The sequence below is a fragment of the Dromiciops gliroides genome, chromosome 2, assembly GCF_019393635.1.
Source record: "Dromiciops gliroides isolate mDroGli1 chromosome 2, mDroGli1.pri, whole genome shotgun sequence".
In the NCBI taxonomy this organism is placed as follows: Eukaryota; Metazoa; Chordata; class Mammalia; order Microbiotheria; family Microbiotheriidae; genus Dromiciops; species Dromiciops gliroides.
In genome coordinates, this window is record NC_057862.1 from 645,114,621 (window position 1) to 645,135,214 (window position 20,594).

The following is a 20,594-nucleotide window of genomic DNA, read 5'->3' on the forward strand; positions in this document are numbered from 1 at the left end:
GGGGCAAGCCAGGGTTGCCTTGCAGTTTAGGAAGAACACAGCAGAGAGCCCAGGGAACCAGGAATGGGTGGGAAGCTGCAGAGGACAGAAGGGTAAGGGGACAGTGGAGAAGAACTGACAACAGTCCTGGAATGAAAGAAGAGACAAGGGCTGAGCCAGTAGGACTGCAGCAGCAACAGCCAGGAGGGAGGACAGGGCAAAGCCACTCAGAGCCCCAGAGAGCAGTGAGAGCAGCCCCAGAGAAAGCAACAGTCTCAAGTTGAGGGACAGGAGGAAGACCACGTGGCATGGATGAATGCCACATCACAGGAAGAGCCTGGGAAAAGAAAGGAGGAAGTGGATTGACAACCCACTTGTAACTATGATCTCTCCTCTACCACGGTAGCATGCTGTCCTGATTAATCTGGGGCATACGATTTCCTGCAACCCCAAGAGTTTTCAAGAAGACAGAAAAGCAAGACAATAACCAAAGCATCCCTCTGGGAGCCGAGGATTAAAAATGACTCAAGCTCCTTTACACTGTAGCTCCCCTGGAAACAAGCAGCCACCCACCAGAGGACTACTCTGATCTAGTGTTGGATCTAGGGCTAGGGCTAGTGTGGAAAGGGACCTCACACAGGCAAAGCCCCTTCTGACGAATGAGGAAATGGAGGCCAGAAAGGGGAAATGACTTAATAAGGGATAGCAATAAAGCGCAGAGCAGACACTGTCGATGCTCATTCCCTTCCCCAAGGTCACATCAATAACTGGCATCAGAAATGGAATCTGAGGAGCAGCTAGGTGGCACAGTGGATAGAGCACCGGCCCTGGAGTCAGGAGGACCTGAGTTCAAATCCGGCCTCAGACACTTAACACTGACTAGCTGTGTGACCCTGGGCAAGTCACTTAACCCCAACTGCCTCACCAAAAAAAAAAAAATTGGAATCTGAACTCAGGGCCTCTGCCTACAGACCTAATGCCTCCCCCAGATGCTGCTCACTTCAGTTCATGGCTAACAATGGATAACTTACACGGGCAGCTAGCATGTCTGAATTGTAGGTCTTTCTTCTTAGAGAATAGCAACATGGACAGGGAAGATCCTGTACTTTTTTCCTGACAAACCTGACAAAAAGGCTTGGGAAAGGGGAGGTCTTATTCTCTCCTGGGAGCTTCAGGAGGAGAACTTTCTGTGTAGGGGCAAGTCTACTCCTGATATTAACTATGGAAAACTAATCTGCTCATGAGCAAAATCTTGGATAAAAACTTTAACACACAGCAAAATCTGCACCCTAACTGCTTCAAGATGGCTGTTAATGGTCCTTTACAAAAGTTTCCTTACATTAACAAAATAAAGAGGCAGAATTTTGGGTTCTACCTTTCTATCTTCACCTCTGGGGCTGAGACTAAAAACATCCCTAATGCACTGTGGGTGAAGCTATGAATCAGTCCAATCTTTCTGGATAACAGTATGAACAACTTAGTGCCCCCAAAGTCATGAAGCCTTTAACCCTAGTTGTAGGGCCACGATGAGGCCCCAAAGAAACCAAATAAAAAGAACCTATATTCATAAAATATGAATAGCAGCTCTTTGTGTTACATCAAAGAACTAGAAACTAAAGGAGTGCCCATCGACCAGAGGAATAGCTGAACAAGTGATGACCTAGGAAAGTAATGGAATATTATTATACCATAAGAAAAAAAAAAAGGGACAGTTTCAGAGAAATCTGGGAAGAAAGGGATGGAGAATGCAGGGAGCAGAACTACCCCCCGCTCTGTCTCCACTCTGAATCGTCTTCAAAGGTACCTGGTGCCCAACTCTCCTTACCTGCCACGGTGCCCACTGAGGTCTGTCATCACAGATAATGTCCTAAGTTCCAAACTGTGCCTCACAAGAAACAATCTTTTAAGTTTTCATTTAAAACAGACCAAAAAGGCAACCGCTTTGCTATATCCCATTCCCTTCAGGTTGATGACACTACCAACAAGTAATCCAAGCAAAGGCAGCAGCTGATAACAACTCCCAGTGCTCCCCTTAGCAGCTCGCAGCTATATCTGAACAGGAGCCCTAACTGCAGACAGAAGAAGGAAGACAAGGCAGAACCAGTGAGGGTGAAATTTGCATTTGTGTCTACATGAAATTTCACTTGTAGGGAAGCAAAGGTAGGAAAAAAGGGTCATGAAATTTTAGAATTGAAAGAGACCTTAGAAATCATCTAATCCTAGGCAGTCTGTGAACTGGTATTTGTGGGATTATTTTTTTTAATGTTATAACTATTTCCATGTAAATGTTGTCCTTTGTAATCCTAATTATTTTATTTTTTATTTTTCTAAAACTTGTTTCTAAGAAGGGGTCTGTAATAGGGCTTATCAGACTGCTAAAGGGTCTATGGCACAAAAGTTTAAGAAATTTTGTCCAGTTGTTCCAGTTGTGTCCAACTCTTTATGACCCCATTTGGGGTTTTCTTGGCAAAGATAATGGAGTGGTTTGCCATTTCCTTCTCCAGCTTTAGGTTACAGATGAGGAACTAAGGCCAACAGGGTGAAGTGGCTTGCCCAGGGTCACACAACAGTAAGTGTCTGAGGCCAGAGTTGAACTCATAAAGATGAGTCTTCCTGACCCAAGGCCTAGGACTCTATCCACTACACCACCTACTGAGGACAGAAGAAGTAGCATGACTCGATCACGTCTACCAGGGTCCCACACTTGTGATTCAGTTTGGAAGAAAGCCACTGTTAAAGGATTTTTGAAAAGGGAAGACTTCATCAAGATTATGTCTATCCTACCCAAAATCTAGTAAGTCAGGGGATAAATGCCTACTATACTCTCTACTATGCTCTCCATAAATCTAAAAAAGCAGCAGATCCTTGTAAGGGAATCAAAGAGCATTCCTCAAATCACAACATAAATTCCTAAAAACAAAAGCAAGTATTGCTCCACACAACCCTAGGACTTTGCAGTACACATGCTCCCTGCCTTCTAAGCATACAATTTCTTATCCTAGGTAGGCTAAAAAACAAGGATAGCTACATAACTGTAATGCAAATGTTATATAATTTTCTATATCAAGTGTAGTGTTAGGGCATTTAAATGGTGACAAATGCCTAATAGCTTTAAATGGAAATGTTGGAAAGATGGGACTGCCAAATATGAACCAAATTTTATGTATTATTCAAAGCTGAAATTTAGTCAACTCAGCAACTTTCATTACAGGAAATACTTATGACAAATGGATTAACTCACGCTTGGCATAGACATCTCGACAGGACACACCAGTAATTTCCAGCTTCCGTAAGTTTTCACATACACCATACTCTGAAAAAAAAATAGAATTTTACTAAAAATTAAATTCAAAAAAGCAGAGAGCCAAAACAGGGGATGGGGAAACCAAAATCTTCACTCCATCAAATTTCAACCTTTCCGTCTCTGTGGAGATGCCTGAGAATTTGCCCACTGTTCCACTTTGGGTCAGTCAACCAGAACTAAACACCAATCAACATTGTGCATTTCCAGTAAAGATTAACAGACTTAAGTCATGAACAGTTGTGTGTTCCTAAAGTGCATCAGTGTGGAAACGGACTGCATTTATCCAGAAGAATGCCATTTTTATGGTCGTTAGGCTCCCCAGGTATTCCAGGAAATAGAGATTTGCCCAACCTATAATGTAACTGCCCTGGGCAATTGTGGACCATATTATACAGAAGAGAGAAGAGAATGTGAAAGAATACCAAAAACGAAGACAAGGCAGTCTTGAGGGAAAATGTCTGAAACAAATAAAATCTTTGCTGCACTCCCGCCTCTGCCTTTCCAGAAGAGAGTCCCTTTCACTAGGTCCCCAAAGACTCCCCCATTGTTTAGAAGTAGACTTCTTAAGTTTACCTGGTGCTCCGTCCTACACAAAGTACTCATCCTTAAAACGAGCACCTCCATTCTCCTCCCACAATCAAAACCGATGACCGTCAGTATAGGAGACCTAAAAGGTATCAGAAGGGAAGCATTCTAATTGGGTGAATTCCTCTACTAACAGAGTGAATGACTAATAGCACCTTCATCATACAATAGCTATATATCATCTTTTTTAAGTGTGCTTACTCCTAAAGAAGTGTTAATAGGGAGAATTTTGGACAATCCAATTCAACAAACATTTAAGCAGCTACTATGTTCAGGACACCTTCCAGTCTAACAAAACAAAATAGGATTCACGTAGGGAGAGAGAGCAGGAAAAAACTGAAGCAGGCAAGTCTGGAAAGATAAGCTGATTTTCATAACTATCTTGTTTCTTAAACATCTGAACCCACAACAACACATTAAAAACTCCAAGTTTTCCAGTCACTCCCATATGTTTACACATATATACACTTAATAAATGCTTTCACGGGGGCAGCTAGGTGGTGCGGTGGATAGAGCACCGTCTCTGGAGTCGGGAGGACCTGAGTTCAAATCCGGCCTCAGACACTTAACACTTACTAGCTGTGTGACCCTGGGCAAGTCACTTAACCCCAATTGCCTCACTTAAAAAAAATAAAAATAAAATAATTGTTTTCACATCTATCCATCCACTCACTCATCCATTCACTCATTCATGGCACAATGGGCAGCTAGGTAGCACAGTGGATAAAGCACTGGCCCTAGAGGCAGGAGGACCTGAGTTCAAATCTCACCTCAGACACTTAACTAGCTGTGGGACCCTGGGCTAGTCCCTTAACCCCAATTACCTCAGATATCCACAGTCATCTCTAGTTATCCTGATATAAAGATAAAGATATAGATATAGGTATAGATATAGATATAAAATCATTAGAGATAGAGATAGAAATAGAGATACATAATCTTGTCACTGGACCCAGATGGCTCTGGAAGAGAGAGTGAGGTTGGTGACCTTTCACAGCCCTTCCTCACTTAAATCCAATTCACTAGGGGCAGCCAGGTGGCACAGTGGATAGAGCACTGGCGCTGGAGTCAGGAGGACCTGAGTTTAAATCCAGCCTCAGACACCTGACACTAGCTGCGTGACCCTGGGCAAGTCACTTAACCCCAATTACCTCACCAAAAAAAAAAAATCCAATTCACTGCAAGTCATGACATCACCCCAATGTCATGGTCTTCTCTGAGAATGAAGGACAAAACACACGTGTGTGTGTGTGTGTGTGTGTGTGTGTACACATGGCAGCAAGTAGTAGAGGCTTGCTCTGGACAAAGGCCCAAAGCTGCTGTATGGATGGGGAATTTGTTTTAAACAAGAAACCTATTCGACATCTGATTTAAGCACCAGCTCCCTTCTCTATGGGCCCGTGCTCCCTCATCCCTTTTACAAAAATCTACTAGGCAGATATATACACACATAAATGTATGTATGTGTAAGGGGCTAAAATTCTAGCTATACTATCTAAAATCTAATGAGCGGTCACCAATAAATTATAACCTTTAGCAAGAGTATTTAAGTGTTTAAGTTTTTATTAAAGAGCATTAGGATCTAATGATCAGAGAGAAAGGTAAAAATCTAACTATTTCTAAGAGACCCCATCATCCAACCCACCATGGTGAGATCAGGAACAAAAAGAGGAAGAACTCCGTCAAGCATCCGCTTCCTACTTCCTGTGTTCCTCCCAGAAATGGGAGGCTCCTCAAGTTGATTGGCTGACAGCTTTGATAGACAGCACTCATGAGCAAATGTCACTTCCTGACGCCAAGGACCTGACCACCCAGGACCTGACCACCCGGCTTGACCTCAGATGCCTTCTCCTCATGGCGGAGCTTTCTTACAGTAGCTCTCCAGCAGGTGGGGTCATTCCAATCGTTACATATGCATGTATGTAACCTATTAGAATGGTCTCAATCTGGTACCACTTAGGCAATGATTGCCCACCAATTTTAGAATTGGCAGACTCTCCTGGCTGCTTAGATGCCCACAGAAATCTGGGCCAAACAGGGTGAGCACTGCCTGCCTGCCCTATTCTGCTAAATCTGAGTATTATTACTAGCTCTTTAGTGGGTAGTAGGAAAAAAAGATTGTTAAGAAGAAGCCAACCAAGTTTAGAGACAGTCCAGGGATTCGATGACTAAAACCAATGGTCAAGTCTTAAATCTTAAGAGATGCCCAAAATCTGACCTCAGTAACTTTTGATTCTGGGTTTGGACAGTGCAATACAGGATCCAATTCTAGCTAGTCAACATGATATGAAAAGGCAAGAAGATGGGGCTGACACGTGTCTTTAGAATCACAAACACCTCTGACGCCATCTGGTTCAGCCTGGACCTGAAACAAGACTCTCCCCAACAACACGTACAAGTGTCCACAGGGCTTTGGCCCAAAACCCTCAGTGAGGGAAAACCCATTATACCGCCTGAGGAGGCCCCATTCCACTTGTGTTATTCAGTCATTTTCAGTGGTATCTGACTCTTCCTGACCCCATTCGGAATTTTCTTGGCAATGATACTGGAGTGGTTTGCCATTTCCTTCTCCAGCTCATTTTTTGGCTTTTGGTTTTTGGTATTTTTGTGGGGCAATGAGGGTTAAGTGACTTGCCCAGGGTCACACAGCTAGTAGGTGTCGAGTGTCTGAGGCCAGATTTGAACTCAGGTCCTCCTGAATCCAGGGCCGGTGCTTTATCCACTGTGCCACCAAGCTGCCCCCTCCAGCTCACTTTACAGATGAGGAAACTGAGGAGAACAGGGTGAAGTGACCTGCTCAGGGTCAAACAGCTAGTAAGTGAAGCCAGATTTGACCTCAGGAAGATGATAATTCCTGACTCCAGGTCCACATGGCTGTCGACAGTTCTATTTGCAAAGAAGTCTGTCCTTATGTCAAGCCTAAATTGCCTCTTTGAAACCATATGGCCAAAAGAACAGCCTAGGCAACAGTAGATCAGGAAAACCTGAGTTCAAACCCAGCCTCCCACACAGACTAGCCGCGTGACTCCAGGCAAGTCACTAACCTGTTTGCCTCAGTTTCTTCATCTGTAAATTGAGGATCATAAAAGCACCTACATCCCTGAGCCATTGTGAGGACCAAATGAGATAATACTCGTAAAAGCACTTAGCCCAGTGCCTGGCACATGGGAAGCACTCATAAATGTTGTTATTCTTGTGGTTGTTAATCTGCTCTTCAGGACAGCCCTCCACATACCTGGAGAGAGCTATCATACTGCTTTACCTAAGTCTTCTCTCCTCCAGTTTCTCCAACCAAATCTCCCACAGTTTGAATCGGAGGCCCTTCACTGCACTGGTCATTCTCCTCAGGGCAGACCCTGGCTTATCCACGTCCCTAATAGGCCCCAAACTGAACTTGCTACAGGAGATGTGTTCTGACCAGGGAAAGACACAGTAAGATGAGTGACACCTTCCTATTTCTGGACTTTCCACCTCTATTTGTACAGCCAAAAGTTACATTAGCCTTCTTGTCCAATGTACCATGCTGTTGGTTCATTTTGAGGTTTTTGTCTACTAAAGTCCCCAGATCTTTTTCAGAAGAAATGGTATGAAAATAGTGTGGGGAATGCTAAAGCTCTGACGGATTCGGGCTGGCCAAAGAAGGGACGGACAATAAAAAAGGTCTGGGTTGTTTTAGCTTTATTGGGGAAGAAAGGACAAAAATGGGGTGGGGCCTTTCCTTGGCACAGGTGATAAAACTAACAGAGGGGAGACCAGCTGAAGGGCTTCTGTTTTCTCTGCAATGACCTTTCCCTTGGAAACAGCAGAACAAAAAAGCCTAAGATGAAAAGAGCCAATCTGGCCTCCGACATTCATTTGCTGGGTTCAAGCAGCCAAGCTACTTCACCTCTGCCTGCCTCTGTGTCCTCATCTGTAAAATGGGGATAACATCACCCCCCTCCCAGGTTGTTGTGAGGATCAAATGGGAAATCTGTCAAAGGTTCTTGCAAACCTTAAAATGCTTTATAAATACTAGCTACTGTCATGACCCAAGATACATAAAGAGAGAACATGTAGCCATTCTGTAAATCCCAGTGGCCTCTGACTGTAACTAAAAGAACTGACAGATGTCATTAATGAGCCACTGACAGGGACGCTGGAAAGATCAATGAAAACAGGAGGGGGTCACCAAACTGGAGGAGAAATACTGTCCAAACGTCTGAAGACAAAAACTGCAAACTAAATGCCAATGAGCCTGATTTCAACTCTGGGGAAAACTCTAGAAAGAAGGGCTCATTTAAGAGAGAGCTGGCAAAACATCTAAAACGGGACCCAGACATGACCAAGAGCCAATGTAGCCTCGTCAAGAACAAGTCACGCCAGAGGAACCTCATCTCCTTTCTGGGCAGGATTCAAATTCGGCCTGTGAGAAATGAGGTGGTGTTCTGAGCTGAGCTTCTTCCTAAAATGGAGGGTTTGGAGTTCATGGGAATGTAGTAGGAGACAGCAGACCAAAGCTGATGGCATCTTGCAAGATGATGAGGTTTTCCTCGCCATGAGCTTCCTGGAGCAGGTGGAGAAGTAGGAGAGCTCCCAAAGTAATGAGAAAAAAAAAAAAAGTGGATGGGATCTTGGGATGCATGAAGAGCTACACAACTTCAAAGAACTCGGGGTTCATTCCTGTCATGTTCATGGTCACAAGTGGCTGGACTCCAGAAGGCAGGAAGAGAAATAATGTACAATCAGGCTGGAAAAGCAGATTGGAGTCAGGTTATAAAGTCCATCAGAGGAGTTTATATTGGATCCTAAGAGCAGTAAGGAGTGTCCAACAATTAATGAGCAAAGGAGTAGGTAATCTGTGTTCAAGGAAGGTCATTTTGGCAGCTGTGTGAAGGACCTAAATGGGGAGGGGAATGGGATCCTGAACTAAGGAGGTGGCTGTGAGAGGTGATAAAGCTGGAGAAATGACAAGGTACAAGGTTTAAGCACCTGAATGAATATACCGGGCAAGGGAGAGTGAGGAGCTAAGGTTAATTAATGCCTGGGAGAATGCAAGAACCATAGCACCCCTGAGAAAAATAAAGCAATTAGTGAATGGGTTAGATCTGGGGGGAAAGATAACTTTGCTCTGGACTTGTTGAACTTGAGATGTCCATGGGAAATCCAGTCTGAAATGATCAATAGGCTGGCTGCTGGTGATACTACACTCAATAAGCAAAGAGAAAACACTGAACACGCAGTCTGGGAGGGAGGGTGGGGTTACCAACCACCACATTAACATTCAAAATCTCTAAATCAACATAATGTAAATTAAGACTGATTCAATCTGACAGGGTTCTTTTCAAATTAGGGGGAAAAAAAAGAATAAAAGGTTAATAAACTTCACCTCTGACCCAAGAGGGATAAAACAAATTGATGGAACTGAGAATTGGTCCAGCTTTTAAAAGAATAATATTGAGGGGCAGCTAGGTGGCGCAGTGGATAGAGCACCGGCCCTGGAGTCAGTTCAAATCCAGCCTCAGACACTTAACACTTACTAGCTGTGTGACCCTGGGCAAGTCACTTAACCCCAATTGCCTCACTAAAAAAACAAAAAAAAAAAGAATAATATTGAACTATACAAGTTACAAAGACGTATATGTCCCTTTAACCCAGAGTTTCCACTACTAAGACTATACCTCCCCAAAAGATTAATAACAGGACCTGTCATTAAAAAAGAGCTATCTGTACAATAGTATTACCAATGGCACTATTTGTAATAGAGGGAACTCAATAACTGGAATAATAATAGCACCTGCCTCCAAGGGTTGTTGTGAGAATGAAATAATACTTGTACAAGGGCTTGGCATGGGACCTGGCACACAGTAGGTGCTATATCAATGTTTATTTCCTTTTCCTTTCACCCTTCTTTTCTTTTTTTTTTTGGGGGGGGGTGAGGCAATTGGGGTTAAGTGACTTGCCCAGGTCACACAGCTGGTGTCAAGTGTCTGAGGCTGGATTTGAACTCAGATCCTCCTGAATCCAAGACCAGCACTCTATCCAGTGCGCCACCTAGCTGCCCCCTCACCCTTCTTTTCAAGCACAGATTGTTTCACTCATTGTATCTGTTTCTAGACTGGACTTAGGTGCTTGATTAACTGACTGATATAGTTATGTAAAGACAAAAACAAAAACAAAAACCATAGCAACAAACTCAAGTTATAAAGGTCAAAAAGCAACACAAGACAATCAACCTGATGGGTTCTATTAAGTTCAGTCAATAATACACTGTGTTAGGGTCAGGATTAGCCCATGTCAAAGACGTGATTTCTTCTTTGGGGGTTTTGGTTCCACCTCATTGACTCACGTTTTTCTTATTTCCATATAACCTTGCTATTAGGCTCAAATAGACATATCTGAACCTGTTTGGGTATTCTAAGATAACAAAAAAACAGATCTACCCCTGACCAGAGAACACACACATACAGATAATGTTCACCCCATACTATATTTTCATTACCCAGTATTCAGCCCACTGCAGTCCACAGTGGGCACTTAATAAATGTTCACTGATTGAACTAGATAGTATAGCTTAGGTCTCTTAAAAAGAAATTTAAATAGTGAAAGAAGAGTCAGTTCCTCACTGGTCAAGGTTTATGACAGGCTCTGCTCCCTTTTCCAAGAATATTTGATTTCCAAAAGGCCTGATTACAAAACAAGGGTCTTCAAAAAGGGTACAAAGAATTGCGCAAACCAGCTCTGGGTTTGCACTCATCTCTGCAAATGGCACACGCTGTACAAAAAGTACAAACAGTAATAAAGAATAGAAATTTGGCCCAAAACCACAACCAGCTTGGACTCTCTTACTTTTGGTGTTTTCTTAAAACTAGTTTATAACGTATCTGAAATAAGTTGCTATTTGAATTGAATGAATCAGGGTATGGGCCAAAGCTTCTTAAACTGGGTTGTGAAAAATTTGACAGTAAATGTTTGACTTGTATACCTATTTTGTATACCCGGGGTTGTGTAAAAACTTCTTTGAGAAAAAGGGTAATAGCAAGTTGTATGGGACAATTGCCTCCGTTTACCCAAATAATTCTAGGAGACCACCAAGTCAAGCAGAGACAGATTTATTTCATTCTCATGAGAATGGGCGACCCCATGCAAGAGATGATGAGCACGCTGATGAGCTCATGAGGTGGGTTTTTATGGAAGTTTTGAGGGGGCAGTCCCCTTGTGCACAGGGTGAGCTCACAATCCAACATCCAATCCTGTCTCACCCAGCACACGTGTTCAGCCCGTATTCATGGTATGGATGCATGCTCAGCTACGTCCCAAAGCAGGGGGGAAAGGGAGGAGGAAAGGGTGAAACCACTCCACCCGTATAATAAGGGGGAAGAAGGGAGAGATGGTACCAGGAGCTAGTACCAGGAGCTAGGGCTTAGGAAAGCAAGAAGGGAGAGGTAGTGTCAGGGTGGGTCTACGCTAACACAGGAGACAGATCTCCTGCTTGACCACAGGGCAAGGTAGGGAGAAGTGTGTTCTAGCAACAGGATGGAATATGGACAGAATGATCTAACAATAACAGGGACTGGTGGCTTTGGAACGCAAGCAGGGAGGGAGGGATGGTATCAGTGTACACCAAGTTCAGCAAGCAAGATACATGATTACTCCAATATTCTGTTATTAGCAATGGGATGAAACACGGACAGAATGATCTGGCAATAAACTTCAGAGTCTAAACTGACTCAAGTCCACCATATCCCACTCAAAGTGGAAAAGGTTTAAGAAGCCCTGGTATAGGCAAAAGAAGTAGCGAGGAAGTCAAAGTTTATCTCAGACATGAGATAAACCAAAAGAACACTTTACTCATGCAGAAATCAAATGTTTGGAGGGCAATGGAAAACAGTGGTTCTAGTTTCTAGCCATGTGACTTTGGACAAGTCACTGTAGGTTTCAGAACTTGTGGATGTAAATAATATAGACTGAATGAGATTGGGGGTTCTCCATTGGTTTGTGTGTCGTGGAATCCTTTATCAGTCTCCTGAAGGCTAGGGACTCCTCAGAATGGTTTCAAATAAATGAAGTGCTAACATTCCATTAGAGGTTAGTGAAAGTACATGTAATTTTTTCCTATTCAAATATACAAATCCCCAAAATCTATCCACAGACCTCTTAAGGGTCCAAGTGCTCCAAGAAAAGAACCCCTAACTAGAGAATCTCCAAGGAGCTTATGTCAGAGGGTGAAGATATGACTCTTTTCTTCACACAGTTTAAGATAAACTATGTGGGTTTCCAGTTCCATAAAACAAGATGAACAGTTGAACAAATACAAAAAAGAATTCTCTAAAGGAAAAACCCTCTAGGTCTTGAAGCAGAATTAGGATTTAAACCCAGGTCCTCTGACACCAACCACAGTGGTTCTCTTTGAGAAAGATGGATGATGAAATCCAAAGGAAAAAAATGAACTTTAACTGCTATTTCAGTCCCAATTTCATAATCACCATGAATTCAGGGCTTTGAAAAACTCTCCCTTGTCAAGGGTGTGACCAAAGCTGCACAGCAATTCCCACCAAATGCAGTCTCTGATCTGAAGTGTGTTAGGAAAGCTCCTCTGGTTGTTAGTATATAGAAGAGATTGAAAAGAAGATGAAACCATTGTCAAAAAGACTAGTTAGGGGGCAGCTAGGCGGTGGAGTGGATAAAGCACCGGCCCTGGATTCAGGAGTACCTGAGTTCAAATCCAGCCTCAGACACTTGATACTTACTAGCTGTGTGACCCTGGGCAAGTCACTTAACCCTCATTGCCCAAAAAATAAAAATAAAAAGTAAAATAATTATGGGGGCAGCTAGGTGGCACAGTGGATAAAGCACCAGTCCTGGATTCAGGAGTACCTGAGTTCAAATCCGGCCTCAGACACTTGCCACTTAGTAGCTGTGTGACCCTGGGCAAGTCACTTAACCGCCATTGCCCCACAAAAAAAAAAAAAGACTAGTTAGGAAATCATTTTAATGGTCTAGGCACAAGGTGGTTGAGGAACAAAAATAGAGTAAAAGTAGGTAGTGTGAATGAAAAAGAAGGCAGAGAAATGAGGACAACTTAATAGTGTTCAATACTCCCTGAACATGGTGGAAAAGAGAAATTAGGGGGGAGTCCATGTTTTTAAGCCTGGGTAACTATACTGCACAGTGACACCAAAAAATCTAGTGCATTTTGTTATCAAATGGTAATTTTGAGATCAAGGAAAAAATAAACAGTAAAAGCAAATGAACTATATATGCATGTAGTGTATTTGTACATATATGTAATAAATGCATGAAAAATGCCTGTTAGCTCCACGACATAAATAAAGCAACTGTTCCTGAAAAGCTCTAATATACACAAAAAAGGGAAAAATTGAAATAATTCCAGACTCATTCAACTTCCCTTGTAAATGTAAGGAGAAAAAGTAATTTTTAAAATAGTGGCTGAGACCAACTTGAAAGCAGCCCATCTATTGCGTAAATTCTACCTTAAATGCTTTTGAAGTTAATTACATTTGCTAGCAACAAAATATCCTTCCCTCTAGTCACAATTCCATCCTGCTGAGTAAGACACATTAGTTCAGAGATGATGATGAAAAGCAGTGCACAGACACATGCATTCAGGCTGTGCCTTCTAAGTAAATAATAGATCTCCATATTGCAGGAGGCTGTCAATTCAAGCACTTGGGTTAGTAATACTCTCCACTGAGGAGCACAATTTAGAAAACTGCTCTCTGTTGGGGAGCACATGAGTTTTCTCAGACCAAAGCCATCTGTTTGCCTCAAATTTCTTACATGAAACATACAGAACCTTTTAAGATCTATGGAATGAAGGCATACTCACCCCCCCCCCATGACTGATGAGATCATCCAAACAAAAAGGAACTTAAATCCGATGTAGCTCCTACTCCCATATGCTGAATCATTAGCAAGTGACTGAAGTTTAAAATGGCTCTCCCGCCAATCTCCAAAAACAAAAACTCGGCCTAAGACTAAAAGAGCACAGGCACGTTTGAAGCACTGCTCTAGGCTGGAGCAGCACCTTGGCAAAAAGACACCTGCAAGCCCCTTCCCTCATCTTTAGTCTCTTTTTAGCTCTGGGCTTTTCCCCTACTGCCTATTTAAAAACAACAATCCATGACACCTTCCCTCCTCTCTCCTGGAATCCCTGATTCCACTTCCTCAGTCCTTCTCATTCCCTTCACATCTGACATCTCAGACTTCTGGTCCACCAGGCCCACGATTTCTGGATAGCCCTTTCTCCATCCTCATCCACTGTGCCCTATAGAATGTCTATTTCATATGGCAACAAACTTCCTTTCATTCTAAATCTTTTCCTCTTCCATTCCTTTTACCTATCAATTACCCTGAAAACCCTTTGCCCCCACACAGCCTTCCCGGCCACTTATGTTATACAGCCTCAACTGGGCCCTTGCTGCCTTATCAACTCACTATCCCATTCCCCAACTGGTCTCTCACAAACCTTTCCTTCACCCCTCCTCTTCAGGGAAACACCTACCAAAACCCCCATTGCTCCGCTCCCACCACACTCTCAGCTCAGAATCTTGCCTCAAGTTAACAGGAGAAACTGAGGCTATTCACCATGAGCTCCTCCTTTCCCCTCTTCCTCACCTCCTATCACTCCTACCCCCTACCCCCAGCATAGAGTACCACAAACAGACATTTTCTTTTCCATCAGATCTTTATAATAAAGTACCTTTATAAGGTGATTTGGGGTTTTCATAACCCTATCTTTGCTTCATTATGGTCAGACTAAAAAAAAATGTAAGCTTGAGAAGCCTGGGGGAAGATAGGTGTGTACTTTGGGAGATAATGGAACAAACAAGAGGAACTCTGACCACAGGGAACATTTATTGAAAATAAGTAACTAGACCCCACATGGGTCTGGCTAAATTATAATGGAGACAAACCATGTGGGTGTGCTGAGCCAATCAGAGACTCAGCATGGCTAAGAACCGTCCCTCCCCTTCCTGTGGAAAAGTCAGTTATGGATACAGTTGAGATTCGGTTAAGGGGAGTTAGAAGTAGTTAAAAAGCAGTTAGTTAGAAAGGGTTCTGAGGGAAACGGGGAAGGAAGGCAGACATTTAGAAAAGCTGCTGGTGTTTGACCTTCAGACAAAACCAGAAGAGACTGCAAGCTAATTCTCCTTAGAGCTACAGATTTCAGGTGTACTGAGTTTTGTGTTTTCTTTGAGGCAAAATTAGTTCTTTGGAGCTAGCTGGGCTGGAAGCAGGTTCCGGTTCCTGGGGCCTTTTTACCCCAGAGATGTATATATTGTTTCTAGTTTTATTAATCTCACTTCTGTGATTCAGATAGTGTTTTAAATTTGTTCCCATTAATAAACCTGTTGTTTTTGAAAGAAGCTGCTTCTTTTCTTACTCCAATATTAAGGTGAGGTGAGCCACCCAATTAACTCTTCCCATACTAAATTTGGCCCTTATAATAGTATATTTGGAAATGTTGTGAATTACCAGAATATCAGCTATAACTAAAATATCTGAGTGACCAAAAAAAAAAAAAATATATATATATATATATATATATATATATATATATATATATATATATATATATATATTGGGGGGGGGGCGAGGCAATTGGGGTTAAGTGACTTGCCCAAGGTCACACAGCTACTAAGTGTTAAGTGTCTGAGCCGGATTTGAACTCAGGTACTCCTGAATCCAGGGCTGGTGCTCTATCCACTGTGCCATCTAGCTGCCCCAACAAAAATATATTTTGATGCTAAATAATGATTTTTGAATTGGCTGTGGTTTAAGATCATTTATGCCACCATTCTGCCACATTTGCCAAGATTTGGACAACCATACTTCCCCTCCTTGGGCTTTTACATTTATATACTGGATTGAGTGTTTTAGTGGGGTGTTTTGTTTTGTTGAGCAATGAGGGTTAAGTGACTTGCCCAGGGTCACACTGCTAGTAAGCATCAAGTGTCTGAGGCCGGATTTAAATCCAGAGCCAGTGCTTTATCCACTATGCCACCTAGCTGCCCCTCAGTGGGAAAAGGGGGAGGGGGGGGCAAAAATATACGTAAAATGAGCTAATATCACTGACAAAGTATGCTGTGCAAGATATGAAGAGAACGTTATCAAACAGAGAATACAAAGAGTTATCCCCTGATAAATAACACTCAAAAGTTTTACAAAAGGAAAAATACAGAGTCTAAAAGGCCACCTGAAAACAAACAATTCTGAGGCTCCTGACCTCACACCCTGCATGCAAATTGACAAAGATGATAAAAACAGGAACAGTCAATGATAGAAAAGGAGTAAGTTAGTATACCTGTTGGTAGGACTGTGAATTGATCCACCCTTCTGAAAGTTTGCAACTGTTCAAGAAAAGTTGCAAACTGTGATCCCACATAACTGGCCATATATCCCAAGAAAATAAAAACAGAAACCAAGGTCCAATATATAACAAAATATTCATAATAGGATGCTTTCTGGTAGCAAAGGACTAGGAAAAAAGTGGGTATCCATCAACTGATAAATGACCTAAAAAAACTCTGTGCATACCCTTTGACCCAGTAATACCACTAAGTAGGTCTGTATCCCAAAGAGATCATAGAAAAGGGAAAAGGACCCACATGTACAAAAATATTTATAGCAGCTGTCTTTGTGGTGGCAAAGAATTGGAAATTGAGGGGATATCCATCAACTGGGGAATGGCTAAACAAGTTATGGTATATGAATGTACTATTGTGCTATAAAAAGTGACAAGCAGGGGACAGCTAGGTGGCACAGTGGATAAAGCACTGGCCTTGGATTCAGGAGGACCTCAGTTCAAATGCAACCTCAGACACTTGACACTAGCTGTGTGACCCTGAGCAAGTCACTTAACCCCCATTGCCCTGCAAAAAAGAATGTTTTGGGGCAGCTAGGTGGTGCAGTGGATAGAGCACCGGCCCTGGAGTCAGGAGTACCTGAGTTCAGATCCGGCCTCAGACACTTAACACTTACTAGCTGTGTGACCCTGGCACTTACTAGCTGTGTGACCCTGGGCAGGTCACTTAACCCCAATTGCCTCATTAAAAAAAAAAAAAAAGTTTGATAAATGAATGAAAAATGATAAGCAGATGGATTTCAGAAAAACCTGGAAAGACTTACATGAATTGAAGCTGAGTGAGATGAGTAGAACCAAGAGAACATTGTACACAGTAACAGCAACATTGTGTGATAATCAACTGTGACAGACTTGGCTCTTCTCAGCAGTGCAATGATCCAAGACAGTTCCAAAGAACTCATGATGGAAATGTTCTCCATATCCAGAAAAAAAAAAAAAAACCTGTGGATTCTGAATGCAGATTGAACCATACTGTTTCTACTTTCTGGTTCGTTTTTTTTTTTCTTTTTTGAGGTTTTTCCCTTGTGTTCTGATTCTTCTTTCACAACATGACTAATGCAGAAATATGTTTAATGTGATTGTACATATATAACCTATATCAGATTGCTTTCTGTCTTGGGGAGTGGGGAGGGAGGGAGAAAAATTTGAAACTAAAAATTGTATGAAAAATGTTGAAGCTATCTTTATATGTAACTGCAAAATAAAATACTTTTATGATTAAAAAATAAAAACTCTAGCATATCAGTATAATTGAGTATTAACAAGAAGGAAGAAATGATGAATTCAAAGAAACATGGAAAGATTTAGATGAACTGATTCAGAGGGAAATAATACCAAAAGCAATTCATCAACAAGCATTTATTAAACCCCTACTAGATACCAAGCATTATGCTAGTCATTGGGGATACAAAAAAAAAATTAAACTATCCCTGCCCTCTAAGGAAAAACAACATATACACATATAAGTATATACTAAACATATAAAGTAAATGCAAGGTAATTTTGGGATGAGGATGGAAAGTGGAGAAGCACTCACTAGTGGCTGGGAGACAAGAACTCATTTAAGAAGTGGAATCTAAGTTGAAAGCAAAGTACTACAATGTTAATGAAAAAGAACAATTAAAAAATGCCGGAGTAACTGAAAAACCAATAGTGCGACGTACAGATGACAATAAAAACTTAAATGAACAAATTTCAATAACATAAATATGCAAGAGCAAACTCAATGCATAACTTTATATGGGAAAAAGTAAACTAGGGAAAATATTTGCAACAAATTTCTCTGTTAAAGGTAATATCTAAACTAAATAGAGAACTAATACAAATATATAAGAGCCATTCTCCCATAGATAAATGGTCAAAATATGTGAAGTGGTAATTTTCAAAAGAAAAATTTCAAGCTATCAATACTCATATAAAAATGCTCCAAATCACTAATATGAGAAATGCAAGTTAAAATAACTCTGAGGCTCCATCTCACATCCATCAGATTGGCAAAGCTGACAAAAGCAGAAAATAACAATCCCAGGAGGGTCTGTGGTAAGGACAGGCATACGAATGCATTGTTGACAGAGCTATGAATTGGCCCAACCATTCTAAAAATCAAAAAGTCACTAAATTGAATATCCTTGAACCTACTGACACCATTACTAGGCACATACCCCAAAACGGGTCGAGTTGTTGTTCTTGCTGCTGCTGCTCCTATTGTTGTTGAGTTGTGTCTGACTCTTCATAACCCTATTTAGGGTTTTCTTAGCAAAAATACTGGAGTCATCTACCATTTACCTCACCCGCTCATTTTATAGATGAGTGACTGACACAGAGTGAAATGACTTGCCCAGAGTCATACATTGTCTGAAGCTGGAATTCAAACTCATGAAGATGAGTCTTCCTGATTCCAAGCCCAGTGCTCTATCCATACTGAGCAACCTAGCTGCCCCTCAAACAGGTCAAAGACAGAGGAAAAGAATGCGCACATACAAAAATATTTAGTTATACTTTTTGGTAGAGAAAATAACTGGAAATTAAATGGGTGTCAATTAATATGGAATGGAGTATGTGCATCATAAAAAACCTGTATGAACCGATATAGGGAAAGCAAGCACAACCAGTACAATTTACACAATGACTATGATAATGTAAAAGAAAACAACTTTCAAAAATTTTGGAATTTTGATCAGTGCAGTGACCAATCATACCTTTAGAAAACTGACCCCCTTACCTCTTGAAAGAGAGCTAACAGACAAGTGTGGAATGATGAGATAAACATTTTCAGACATAGCCAAAGTGTTGTTTTGTTTTACTTGACTAGATTTAAATGTCAGAAATAAGAGATGGGGACAGGGTGGGGGTGAGGGGAAGGAAAGAGAACTGGTGGGTAGTGACCCTCCCCCCCAAACGCAAAAATTATTAATGAAACATTTAACAAATACACAAAAGAGAAAAGACAACACAAACAAAACAGGACTGTTTTACTTCTATCATGTTCAATTTAATATGCCCTTTAAAGAAAACTGTACATAAGAGAAGTTCAGTTTCATATACAGTCGTCTTTTCTGGTCTTCTCTGTATAGTGAAATATTCACATTGGTTGATTTTGAGTTCATAATTTTAAAAATTTAATTAAAAAGATCGTCCCAGTCAAAGTCAGTCAAAAGACATTTATTAAACAGCTGCTATGTGCCAGGCCAGGAACCCACGAGAGCACAGTGATGTCTATTTGTCAGATGCAGTCCTGTTTACTGGATGGTTTTGCTAGTTCTTTTTTTTTTTAAGTGAGGCAATTGGGGTTAAGTGACTTGCCCAGGGTCACACAGCTAGTAAGTGTCAAATGTCTGAGGCCAGATTTGAACTCAGGTACTCCTGACTCCAGGGCCGGTGCTCTATCCACTGCGCCACCTAGCTGCCCCCGGTTTTGCTAGTTCTAAAGGAGGATTCCACTGGGCTGGGGAAAGAGAACTAACTAATGAAAAAACAAAAGACAATAAAATATTTGGGGAACAAAAAAAAGCAATGCTTTTATTACCTGAGAGTGGAAGAAACTCTCTAAAAGTGGGACAGGCTGCCATCCTCACCTTACGAAGCAGTACAAGGCCTGATGATTTCCTAGGAAATGTTATGGAGAACTGCCCCTTTTTTCCAGACAGCTGCTGAAGCCTCTTCCAAGTGTCAAAGTATCTGATTCTATAAACTGTGGTAGTTGGATATTATTGACAGTGAGAAACGAATGATGAATATAAGGAGCTGAAACATGGTAAGTCATAAAACTGATGTAGAATCAAGTGAGAAAAATTTGGGATAACATATTAAGTGACTACAATGATATAAATGAAAAGAACCATGAGTAAATCTAATGACAAATAATAAAGCCTATTTCCTTGATTTGGGCAGTAAGGTATAGAATGTTGCATACACTGACAAGAGGTACAGGTGTCAGTTGGTTTTACCTAACTTTTTCATTTATATCAGGGAGGGTTTCAATGACCAGGGAAGCCAGGCCATACCTCTAAATGACTCAGATATAAAAACAAAAACCATCAATAGAAGGTTCTTTTGGGGGGGGGGGGGGGGTTTGAGGCAATTGGGGTTAAGTGACTTGCCCAGGGTCACACAGCTAGTACGTGTTAAGTGTCTGAGGTTGGATTTGAACTCAGGTCCTCCTGACTTCAGGGCCAGTGCTCTATTCCACTGTACCACCCAGTTGCCCCAGAAGGTTCTTTTTAAATTACTGGGGAAAGCCACAGGGCAAGCATTAATTAAGCACCTACTAAGTGCTAGGCACTCAGCTAAGCACTTGACAAACACCTCATTTGACATCATTTTCATCACTAATAAATGTTTGCATCAAATATTATCTCATTC

At 41.6% G+C, this 20,594-nt stretch overlaps 1 protein-coding gene across 3 annotated transcripts in view; it reads right to left on the bottom strand.

Moving 5' to 3' along the window:
• FBXO31 (F-box protein 31) overlaps window positions 1–20,594 on the bottom strand; it is a 59,426-nt gene that overhangs the window by 34,109 nt on the left and 4,723 nt on the right. For all 3 annotated transcript variants that reach the window (XM_043981715.1, XM_043981716.1, XM_043981714.1), the window contains one exon: window positions 3,221–3,292. In XM_043981715.1, the coding sequence (XP_043837650.1) occupies window positions 3,221–3,292 (72 nt within the window). The remainder of the gene's footprint in view (window positions 1–3,220; window positions 3,293–20,594) is intronic.